Here is a 12046-nt window from a genome sequence, read left to right on the forward strand (position 1 = left end):
AGATAATGATGAGACTTGTAAAATTATGCATGTAAAAGACTGATAAGATTAATTACATCGTATGATATGGTACATCGGTACGTGCGAAATAATTGTCATGGGCTTACTATATAGGTTAACTTTATGGTCAAATGTGTGTGTGTGTGTGGACTTTGGATCTAGTGGTTTTGTGAACATTACAAAATGTTCCTAAACCCTGATTTTTTTTTTTTTTTTTGTAGTGAAGTGATATGAGAATGAGAGACGGATAGCCTACAACATCTAAATAGGGTTAGCCAGCTGAACCAAAACATATCCAAAACCTAACATGAAACAACGTAAGCCTACAACATCTAAAAGTCTGAAACTAGTATTGCACCTCCTGCCCATCCTCAAGCCGGCCACCGCCATAAATTTTTAATCTTTTTAGGTGTAGTTTTTTATTATTAATTTTTAGGATGCGGGTCAGTTCTATGTAATGACACATGTGACAGAGTGTGATAGAACCTAATGGAGGTATTAAGTTTATCTTTTTTCGTAAGTCCAAAACCATTTATGATTATATATGAACTCGAAAAATATATATATATATATATATGCAAAATCAATACTAATAAATTGTTCTTCCCTTTAGCCTTTTTTTCCCTTATTCAATTAGAAAAAAAAAAAAAAAACTAATAAAGTATTTAACTTTTTTTTTTGTTGATAGGTTTAGTTTTTCACTTTCAACTTTTTTCTCACTAAGCCTCTCTCTCTGTCTTCCTCTCCCTCGGTCTCTCCTCCGCACTCGGTTCGCAGTCGCCTTCACAGACGCCTCTCGCCTCTCCGTCTCTCCGTCAGCCTCTCGCCTGAAAGCGTACTATCCTCTCGCCTCTCCATCAGTCTGTCGCCTCTCCGTTCGTCTCTCCGCCGGCCTCAGTCTGACGGCAAGGTACACACTTTGGCATCGGAAATTTTTTATAATGGGTGTGGGTCTATTGGGTTGGGTTGTCGTAATAGCTCTTCAACTAGATGGTTGTGAGTCTATCGGTAGCAACAGTTTTGTGTAAATGGTTATGGTGCCATATATTTCATGGGTAGTATGTTGTCTTATTTGTACGGTGCCGTCGGTGCGTGAGTATTGCATGTATCGTGTAATGGGTAGATACGCGGTAGTGGCGAGAGGGAGGAAAAAAAATGGAATTTGTTTAGTGAAATTCTCTTCTGTTTCTTGAATTTTCTTTTTATGTGAGACTTGTGTTTTTGGGGCAGTTATGAAGAGATGGAGTCCTAAAGCACACTGCATTATTTATGGTCTTTTTTATTTTGGTAAATGAGAATATCATTTCATTCATTTAGAATAAGAAAACATCTAGAGCCAAAAAGCTCTAAACAGAAAGAGCATGTTGCTCTATAGAAACTATGTCATAAATACATAAAGGAATCTCTATAGAAAGAGCATTATTTATGGTCTAATCATGCTAAAATGTCAATCGTGTCGGGTTGTGTCAACCCGGAACGAACATGTCGTGGGTTGGGTCGTGTGTTACCCTTTAATTTAATGTGGCTTGTTCGGGTAGGGATGTTCAACCCGTTTATATAAATGTGTCGTATTCGGGTTAACGTTCGCAGGGTTAACTGGGTTGACACGAACCCAAAATGTGAACCCAGGGGCGGACCTACGTTTGGGGTTCCATGGTAACCCAAAATTTTTTAAATCACTCCCAAAAATGCTACCTTTGATACTTTGGCAACCCCTAAGACAGCTTCTACTCATAAGTTAGATTGATTTCTACTTCTTGGCAACCCCTAGGACAAGCTTATGCAGATTGCTTTCTACTAAAGATGGCTTTCTACTTTTATATATCATATTTTTTAATTTTAAACTAAATATGGCCAGTTCTGATTTTGGTGAAGTGGGTGTGGATGAAAGTGTAATATGAGAAATGGGTCTCGTTTATATTACCAGGAAAGAGCTTCTATTCAGGGAGATCATCCTGGAGAAAGAAGTGTGAAAAGGCTGAGTCTTTGGTTTATGGTACCCAGAGAGAGACTGACTCTGAGTGAGAGTGGAAGAGAAAAGCATCCTTATGCTTTGATCCCTTGCTTTTCTGTTAAACTCTCTTTCTTTCTTGTCTCTTTCTCTCTTTCTTTCTATCTACCCGATTTTGTTGAGAGAGAGAAAGGGAGGGATAGAGATCAGAGATGGCAAAATGAAGCATCTAAATAAATATTGTCCGGATAGTGCCAAAATGCCCTTTAGACATTGTGTTGCGTATCATTCTTGGAAATATATAAACTATATGCATTTTTATGTTTATTTATTTACATAAGTTTGGACCCCCCACACATAAAATCCTGATTCCGCCTCTGTGTGAACCCATTTTGCCAGCCCTAAATTAGCAATTGATTGAAATTGTTATTTGATGATTAGCCTAAAAGGCACTTACATTGCTTTTTATAGAATAGAAAATAAACCTAATCTTAGTAGAAATAGGAATTAATAACCTAATCCTTGTAGGAAAAGAAATCCTAACCTAGTAAGGAAATGGTTAATTATTTAATAATAATATAAATAGAGGGTTCGTAACACGACCCCTTTGTTTTATTTTAGTTTGGAAGCTTGTCAATATGAAGTGCATGTAGAATAAATGGGTTTTAAGAGGGTTTAAACTTTATAGAAAGCTCCTATTTACTAAGCATATCATTGCCCCTCCAGAACAGTTGCCGTTAGTTATCAGTTAACAATGATCTTGAAAAATAGTCTCTCATGTGTGCAAATTCAATTTCACCTCCCCCAAGAAAAGAAAAAAGAATAATGTGTGGGATCTTATTTTGTTTTTGTTAAACTGAAAATGAAAAATTTAGTGTTTGATTAAGGTTGCTAAGTTTTCTATATTTCCTTTCCATTTATTTGGCCAAAACCTGTTTACTTTTTTTTTTTTTTTTTGTCCCTTTTTTTCAAATTAAGCAGCCACAACAGGAAAAAGGGCTAGGGAATTACGTGCTTTAAAGCTACCTTAATAGTTCTAATTGTAAGGTAAACTAAGTAATTTAACTGTACATTTCAGGAGCATGGGCTCATCAAATATCAGAGATTTGTTGACGTCATTTAGTCCTTCTTTGGACTTCTTTGCTATAAGCTCTGGAGATGGCCGAATTAAAATTTGGGACACATTGAGGGGTCAGATCCAGACTGAATTTGCAGACATCACAACAACCGATGAGACGAATATACTTACGAGACCTGAAAGAGGACATCTCTCTGTCGATTATAAATGCATGAAGTGGTTATCTTTGGAGAGAAAGAGGAAAAGGAAGCTTGGGTCCTCATTATTAGTCTTAGGAACAGGTAGTGGTGATGTTTTAGCACTTGATGTTTCTGCTGGTCAATTGAAATGGAAGGTTAACGACTGCCATCCTGGGTGAGTTTCTCGTATAAAGTTGCATTCTTATGGTCTTCATAAGACATAATCATGGATCGAGAAAGGTTCTCAATTTTTTATTTTATTTTATTTTTTTATTCATGAATAGTTGAATTAAGTGGGGACATGAAATTGACTTACTTTTAGTTCTCCCTCATAAGGCTTGCTCCAAATTAGGCCGGACAAGATGGAGGCTGGTGCAATAGCTTGACTATTTTAACTTAATGATTTCATTTTGAAAAGCCTCTACCTTGCGAAACAGGTCTCTTACCTTATTGGTTTCATGCTGCACAATACATCAGTTTTCACTGCTTTCACAGTGTATTGTATGATTGGCATAGATACATGTCTAGAGAGCATAAACGTAAGGAAATTGTCGCTTGTAATCAGGATAAATATTTAAAGCTTCAGCTTGATGAGTACCTTCTTTTATTTCCTTAACTTTTGTTGACGTTTGCTTATCGAAATGTATCACAATGAATATTTTGCTCTATTTCAATCAGAGTGAAAAGAGGTGTTACTATCTAAATTTTTTTTTTGATAAGTAACTACTATTTAAATTTTAGTTGGAGATAATTTTTTATGTGCACTATATAATGATCTGATATACCAATTCATATGTTATATATGTTCTCTTAAAGTTACATAACTATTTTTAGTTGTTGTTCAGGTAGTGAAACTTTTGGTTCTCTGGTCTTCAAAGTTCCTATGTATATAACATAGAGATGTAGCTGGCCTCTGTTGGATGTAGCTCTCATTTTTTAATCTTCTCTACTCTCTTAACTTAATTTCTTTACTTCTCTCGACTGTTGTAACCTGGTATCACAGCAAACTCTGTTCCATTTTTTGAATGCTATTTGATATTTATCATCCTTTGTTAGTCTCTTCACATACTTCGAGACTTAGGAACATAGTTGATCAGCCCAGGTTGATCAAGGCCTAGACAGACTCCTAGACTGTGTCATAAGCTGCAACTATTGCTGATGTCAGCAGGCTCAGTTGTTGACACCAGCACTGTATGGACATAACTGGAAAAACAAGGCAGACATCCTGTACTCTTGATATCTGTGGTGCTTTTAATGGGGTTTGAAGCCTCTCAAGAGATATAATAATTCAATTGTAACTGTTTGCAAGAAACATGGTGTTGATAATGAATTATGAAAAGTCTTATTGTCAAAGATTAGGATTCTCACAGGGAGCACAAGAAAACATCTTAATTATGTGCTAGGAATTATTTTATTTTTAATCAATTATGGCATGCAATTTGAAGTTTTAATATGTAATTAATTACTGCACTGACTGATAATGAATGATTTTAGTTTAACAGTTGTAATATTGAAATCTATAGCTGGGTGACCTACCACTTCTTTTCCTCTCTCCCATGTGCAGGGGTGTTAGTGCCATTTCGTCTTCTACACATGGTTCATGCATTTACACTGTGGGGGCTGATGGTATGATATGCAAAATTGATTCTTTGTCAGGAAACCTGTTGCAGAAGTTCAGAGCTTCTACAAAGGCAATATCCTGTATGTCTGTTTCGTCAGGTAAATATCATCTACATCTATTGTGTTACTCTTGCCTTATAGCGGTGGTGAATGAACACATTGTGCTAATAGGAGTGTTGGATTTCTAGATAAGTTTCTTACCTTACAAAAGAATTCAATTTGGAAAAATATGGTTTTCCAGTCAGGACGTGGTGCTGTGTTAAGTAGATACTTAGATTGGAAATTATATCTCAATTTCCAGATGACTCTAGTGAAATTGACATTCAATATTGATAGTCAGGGATGATTTTATCAACAAAATTCGGTCAGGTCTTATTCAATCACGGGGCACTTATTCCCATTATTTAGAAAATGATTATGGTTTAGATACTTTTTTCTTTTCAATTTGGTAAGTTATACATGCACATGGTGGGTCTTGAATTTGCAAGTACTCCCTTTTCCCTTTTTTATAAGAGGAGGTGCCGTTTAAGCTAGAGCTCATTGCTTGTGGTTCAACTGCTTTTAGATGAGATCACATGTATAATGTCAAGCGCATCTCGTCAAATTGAAAAAAAAAAAAGAAAATATAATTCTATAATACTAAATATAAATGAAGTAGCTTAGCAAGAAGACCTTCCACGAGTCAGAGTTGAAATAAATGATTGTTGTAATTATTCTCTTGTTGATATTTCCACCTTGGATGTATTTCTCCATGTCAGATGGGAAGATGTTAGCTACTGCAGCTGCACAGTTGAAGATTTTTAACTGTTCTGATCACAAAAAGATACAGAAGTTTTCTGGGCATCCTGTAAGTGTTATGCAGTTCTACGTTTGTTCTGTATCAACACCTTTTTCTCTCTTTTCTCTTTAAATGAATGAATATTTAATGTCTAGGTATCTTCTTGACTTTCTGTTCTTGGTCAAATAATTTTCTGAACTATTAATAGGGAGCTGTTCGCTGTATGAATTTTACTGAAGATGGGAAGTACATCCTCTCCTCTGCCGTGGGTGAAAGATATGTAGCAGTATGGAGGGTAAGTGGCAGCAAAAAGCAGTCATCAAGCTGTGTTCTTTCAATGGAGCACCCTGCTGTCTTTCTTGATAGCAGGTGCATTGATAGTGGTGAAGTTGACAATTCAGGTCTATGTGTTTTGGCTATTTCGGAAATTGGCGTCTGTTATCTTTGGTTTGGACAGAACATTGAGGAATTACGCAATGCCAAGCCCGCCAAAGTCTCGTTATCTTCTGAGGACATTCCCTCTATAAGTCCCAAGGTTGCATTACCTACAATATTTGCTGCAAAATTACAAGGCATTAGTGAACCTATGTCTGGGCGGGTCTTTGTTGCTTATGGATTGCTAGTAAAGCCATCATTTCAGAAAATTTTAGTGCATTCAGGCACAGTTGTAAAATTAAGTATCTCCAACGATGGGGTTCTTCTGCCAATGAGTCAATCTCGTGTCAAATCTAAGAAAGGACTAGATTTACAAAATGGAGGTATGATTTCACCATGAAAAATCTTCTGCTCACTGATCAATTTGTCTTTGAATGTATTATGGGATTGCGATGCATTAAAACCCTTCATTCCTACCAAGCGAGTCAGAGAATATCATCCACTAGAAGCTTTTCAAATGATATGAAAAGCCATATTTCATTGGTGAATGTTTTGAAGCCTCTTTTTTATATTGATTATGCATACTTTATGGTGGATTCATGCTTCTTGAAAGAAAGTATAGAACAGTTTTGTATTGTAGATATATAATGGATAAAGTAAGTCCCTGGAGAATGGCTTTTTCCTTGCTTTGATGTATTCAGTTGGACAATATTCATCAAACGCTTTTTAGATGATCCCCCTTATAGTTTATTTTTCCACAATGACATGCAAATTTTTTTCTGATTGTATTGTTTCAAATGGAAATTCTTTTAGTGGAGCCACTAAGTTGAACAAAAATCTACTATCAATGGCTTGTTTTGATTTTAATTGCTAAGGTATGCTTGGATAGTATTTTATTTTGCTTTCTTTGTTTTTTGGTGTTGGAGAATGAGCCTAGATGAAGTCTTTTTCTAACGAGTATCTTCCCAATTTTCTTTTGAGTATAATAGTATGTCTGCTTGGGTTTGATGCTTATAATCCCTTTATTTGTCTACTTCAATATTAATTTCTTCATTATTTGTGTTCTTGATCTCGTGTTGATCCTTAAAAACCTCTTCGATGATTAAACAGTTACTGCATTAGATCGTGCAAATGCGGAGGATGCCTTACTTCCAATTCCAAAGGTTTTTGAGTCTAATGAGGAAAAGAAAATGTATAAAGAAATGAGTGTTGATGCTGATGAGGTAATGGCTGATTTGGGAGATAGCAGGAGTCAAGCTGAGTCTGTGGAGGGGAAAGGTATGCCTAATATTCTTTCAGGAATCTTGCAACATTTTGTGCTTGCCTTATTTGCCTTATACAAATGCTCTTTTATATGGTTTACAATTTGAATTGTAATATTTCAATTTTTACATTGGGGTAGAAACATTATTTTCATAGCTCTGTGCGGGTTGCTCGTTCTTCTAATAATTTGAACAGCTTCTTTTCCACTTAAGAGGCTGAATATAGGAACTGGGCCTACTCGAAAATCCCTCTGCATAACAAAAAGCTCACACCTTATAGTTAAAGTGGAGGAAAGGATTTATGCAGAAAAAAAGGGGAGGAATATCCACCAGAAAAGAGTAAGCTGTAGGTTGAAAATGAGGTTAATTTTTCAACAGAAATAATTTATTCTGACAAAAACATGGGCATGGGAATGGGTTTGGGTTTTACTATTTATGACTATTGGTATGGGTCTGCAGTCGTATATGGTTTGCCCTGTTGCGTAGCTTAAGGAAGTACTGTCAATTTATGTATGTTTGCATGAGGGTTTGCCCTTGCAATATTATGAACGTTGATCTTCTTCAATGACTAGAGTCGTTGGATTTCAATTCTCTCTCTCCCCCCCCCCCCCCCCCCCCCCCTTCTTTTTTTTGTGCCTATTGGGGTCTTCAATTGAGTTGGATACATAGAATCTTATAAATACTTCACAGATTATGATGTAGAGTATATTATATACTTTCTTCTCATGAGGTTTCCATCTATGTTGAAGCATAATCCACTCTATTTGTTGAGAATAGAGTTGCTATAATTAAAACATTAACTTCTGCCAGTGGCCCTAGGCCCAAATATGGCTATGCTTTTCGGAGAAGGAAACACCAAAATTAGTATTAATTTATAGAAATTTGCTGGCCTGTGGTCATTACACGCTTGTGCTTTATCAACTTTTCCTGTTCGAAGAGTAAGCACAGCAGATAGTTTTTAATGGTGCTCCTGCTTGGTCCTATATGTCTGCTGTTCTGTGCAGATGACATGGTAGAACTAGAAGTTGACACTGAAATATCTTGCCTGGAGGATCGGCTGAGATCATTAGGGATACTGAGTAGTGGAGATGATCTAACATTAGGGTTGACAGCTAATTCTGCGACATTCAAGGGTATTGACCTTGAAGCTGATATGCCACAAAAGAAGGTTTGTTTGATTTTTTTTGTCCCCCCACGCCCAAAATAAAATCCAATACACCACATGCACTACTCTGTCTCTCTTCTCTCTTCCCCTTACCCCCCTAAACAAAAAAGCATCACTCCTTGTTATTGACTCTTTATGTATTTTCTTTATCAGATAAGGGCATCTGTTCTCTCTATGGTACCTAGTGACGCATACAAGTTACTACGAGTCTTGGTGGCCAAGTGGCAATCAAGGTTTGTTCTTTATCTTTTAATTTAGCATTAAATACCAGTTTTTTTTTTTGTCTGCACATATGTGGTGTATGAATTTTTATTGGTATTATGCTGACAATTGCTGAAGTGAAGTTTATTTTGCTTTCATATATTTATGATAAAGTGCTTTGACATTATCTATTTATTCATAAAAAAATCGTGTATTTATGATAAAGAACTTGCAATAGCAAACTCTATAGAAGGTGTATACTAAAAGTGAGTGGAAATTTTTGGTTGTCTTCAACAGGACATGCAGTGGAAAGTATGTTCTTCCATGGATATATCATATATTTTTGAATCACAGTCATCATGTTATGTCTCAGGAACCAACAACCCAGATGCTTAACTCCTTATCCAAGGTGAAATGTTGTAATTTTTTTAATTGTGCTAGATTTTTATTTAACTTTATAAGTATGAAAACTTGGATCTGTTATGTTACCTGTAATAGCATCCTTTTGCTTGTGCTTAAAATTTAGACACTTAGTTATATAATTAGGTAGGTAGAACTGCATCTACAGTCTTATTGCAAAAGTTGAATTTGATGGAAACATTTACCGAAGAGGAATATTATAAGGTGTCAAAAGGTTTCCTTCCCTCCAAAAAAAATTATATTTGATGTAAATGGGATATTCCTTTGACCCTCAATGAATGGGAATGAATACATGAATGTGAGTTCTTTAGTTTATAGATTACCATGCTCTGTTTATCCAATTATCCACTGTTTGTCATTTACTATGCTTAAATTGTGTTTTTCTTCTTCCAGATTACCAAATCTAGAGGTGGTGCCATCCAGCCTTTATTACAATTATCAGGTCGTTTGCAACTTGTGATGGCACAGGTTTTTAACTTCGCATCCTCTTGCTAAGCTCATTATCTTTTATGAAGTCGTTAGTATTCTTCATTGTTCATACTCTTTTTACAGATTGACAAGGCTTCACAGAACAAAAGTCAAATTTTGGTGCATGATAATCAAACCACTGAAAGTGAAGATGAGGATGAGGATGTCGATGAAATTCTTTATGGAGATGAAGATGATGAATCTGAATTAAGCAGTGATGACAATAACTAGGTGCATTTTACCACAAGAGGTAAACAATTTTGTAAGAACAGTTTGCTTTTGCTTTATGTATGACTTGTTATAGACGTTTATATAGTTAGTAGGTTAACATGATAATCATGTGAATCTCCATTTATATTTTGAAGTTTAGTTGACATTTGTTTGGTTAAGGCCTGGTCAGGTATTTGTATTTTGACCTTAGGTCTCTTTGAATATGTTCAGAGTAAGTATCCTATGTTCTCATGTTAGTAAGATTGAAACCTATGGATGAGAATCTATTTCATTCTGTTGCATGACTTGTGCTTTCTAGCGGCTTCAAAAGAATCAAGACTCAGACGCTTAACATGGTGTAGGATGTACATCAATTTTCACCAGGTTGTTTTCTGACGGTGCTGTAATTAACTGTGGCTTCGACCTTTCTACACTCAGGCTGTCTTGCCCTGTCTTATTGCCTTGAATTTTGTTTCCATCTAGTTTTCCTCCTTGGTCATGGGAAGGAATTTGGGGTTTGTTCAGCCGTATCAATCCAATGTTTTTCTTTTTATTCTTTGTTACTTTGGAGATGAACATCTTCTGTTGATTCTCGACGGTGAAGTGAGGCACAGTTGATAGGAGCATGTTGATAGGATCTGCCTGTAATTTTTACTGAGGCACAGTTTTGTAAACATATATTTGTTATGAGTTATAAAAGGTGCAGCAATTTTGTAAGAGAACATGTGCTTGTCTGCTTTTACCCTTTATTCTGCTTCTGCCACTTTTTTTTTTTTTTTTTTTTTTTTTTTTTAAATGTATCAAGTGCATCCTCCGAAGCCAATTAGATTTGAAATGTAGTATGAGCACCTCTTAATGGGTTAAAGATCTGCATTAGACTTGTGTTGGATTCTGACACTGCACAATATTCTACTACAAGAGGCCAATGCATTTAACTCTAGCTTGGGCGATTTGTATTCAACTATCAATTAACTTATAATTGAAACACTGACCATGTCTGATTCTAGAATCTGTACCAGTATTGATCCAATGTTTATTTGAGTTGGAGCAAAGCAATGTTAATTTTTTTTTTTTTGCAATTGGTATTTGCATTACAAACTTGTTGGACACACAAGTCTATAAGCTGTGTTTTCATTTTGACATGGACAATAACGTTCATTGAATATTCATATGATTTTGAATAGTCTTACAATTTAGCGAGCCTGTGGATGTTCATTTGTGTTTCAATCTATAATGATTGAAAGGAAGCTAGCAACCTGTATGGCTTTGCTCTGGTAAATTGGTTGCATGCTTATACCATGATGATTCACAGCACTGAATGTATAATGTGCATGAAATAAAAACCAAATAAGGTGATAAATGAGCAATAGAACGTGTGCTCAGTTAGTTAGCAGATATATCATACGTTTTTTTGGAAAACAATTGTCTCGCACGTTCGCTCAAATCCTCAAAAACATTTCAAGTTCTTGATATAACAAAACATAGTATATCGTTACACGCAGTACTAGAGAACCTATTGCAAACACATAACGTCTTAACCGAGAAACAAACTAGTTAAAAGGTCACAAAACCATACTTTCACCAATTTTAGACACTATTCGAATGTTTTGGCTTTTGGTCAAATGTTTGGACTCGAGGTCGAACTTTTGGTCAGAGTACAAAATGCATGCAAAGTTCCTACATTTTTTTTTTTTTCAAATTGTCACGTAACAAATCTCATTATAGGCTCTTGATATGTTTATAAAAACATTGTAAACCATAACAACATGCAAGACTAAGAAAATAAGAGGTGTTCTAAAACATTTGTAAACCTTTTTGCTTTTTTTAAAGGAGAATACTAGCAAAAACTCATTATAGCACTCTAAGACTTTATAGGAAGCATGAAAATCACAAGAATTGACTTATTTTTCTTTGTTCTCCATGGGATTTCCACCCTATCAGGAGACTTCCAAAATATCATACTTTATTACTTGACCTTTTAACAAAGGTTTTCCTTTGTCCTATTCTCTCTCTCTCTCTCTCTCTATGAGAACCGTAAGGCACAAAGGATTCTTATTTGGGTTAATTACTTTTTTCCTATATGAAACTACAACATATTGTTATTTTTTCCTCATGAATTGAGAATCTTATTGTCTGACCTCATTAAATTATTTTTTTTTCTAAAAATTCTCATTCCGTCAGTTAAAAGTGTTAAAAAAGACGGTTAACCCGTCACGTGGGGCGCACATGCTGTCTTGAAATTTTCTCTTCCAGTTTTGCCCTCACCCAAGCTGGACCACGTGTATAGACAACCTTAGATTGAGAAAAAGAAAAAAGCTGAACCACATAAACTGTCGTCG

At 35.6% G+C, this 12046-nt stretch overlaps 1 protein-coding gene across 3 annotated transcripts; it reads left to right on the forward strand.

Moving 5' to 3' along the window:
- The first annotated feature begins 705 nt into the window (after positions 1-705).
- On the forward strand, positions 706-10431 carry LOC132172303 (uncharacterized). Of its 3 annotated transcripts, none has more exons than XM_059583779.2 (12): positions 706-910; positions 3030-3383; positions 4773-4927; positions 5587-5675; positions 5815-6364; positions 7092-7259; positions 8248-8411; positions 8562-8641; positions 8907-9018; positions 9423-9497; positions 9582-9747; positions 10027-10431. In XM_059583779.2, exons 2-11 carry the CDS (start codon positions 3034-3036, stop codon positions 9726-9728), a joined length of 1890 nt encoding a protein of 629 aa, XP_059439762.2. In that variant the 5' UTR covers positions 706-910; positions 3030-3033; the 3' UTR covers positions 9729-9747; positions 10027-10431. The 3 variants fall into 3 exon arrangements, with proteins under 3 accessions (XP_059439762.2, XP_059439763.2, XP_059439764.2); XM_059583780.2 differs by having other exon boundaries at positions 10070-10431; XM_059583781.2 differs by having other exon boundaries at positions 10092-10431.
- The last annotated feature ends 1615 nt before the right edge of the window (positions 10432-12046 follow it).

Source organism: Corylus avellana, chromosome 1 (assembly GCF_965113065.1).
Source record: "Corylus avellana chromosome 1, dhCorAvel1.hap1.2, whole genome shotgun sequence".
In the NCBI taxonomy this organism is placed as follows: Eukaryota; Viridiplantae; Streptophyta; class Magnoliopsida; order Fagales; family Betulaceae; genus Corylus; species Corylus avellana.

Excerpts from the sequence above, each read along its gene's own strand:
- LOC132172303 (XM_059583779.2), top strand. The coding sequence starts at position 3,034 with ATGGGCTCATCAAATATCAGAGATTTGTTGACGTCATTTAGTCCTTCT. Across the intron at positions 8,412-8,561 it reads CTGATATGCCACAAAAGAAG|ATAAGGGCATCTGTTCTCTC; the intron begins GTTTGTTTGATT and ends TTTCTTTATCAG. Across the intron at positions 8,642-8,906 it reads GTGGCCAAGTGGCAATCAAG|GACATGCAGTGGAAAGTATG; the intron begins GTTTGTTCTTTA and ends TGTCTTCAACAG.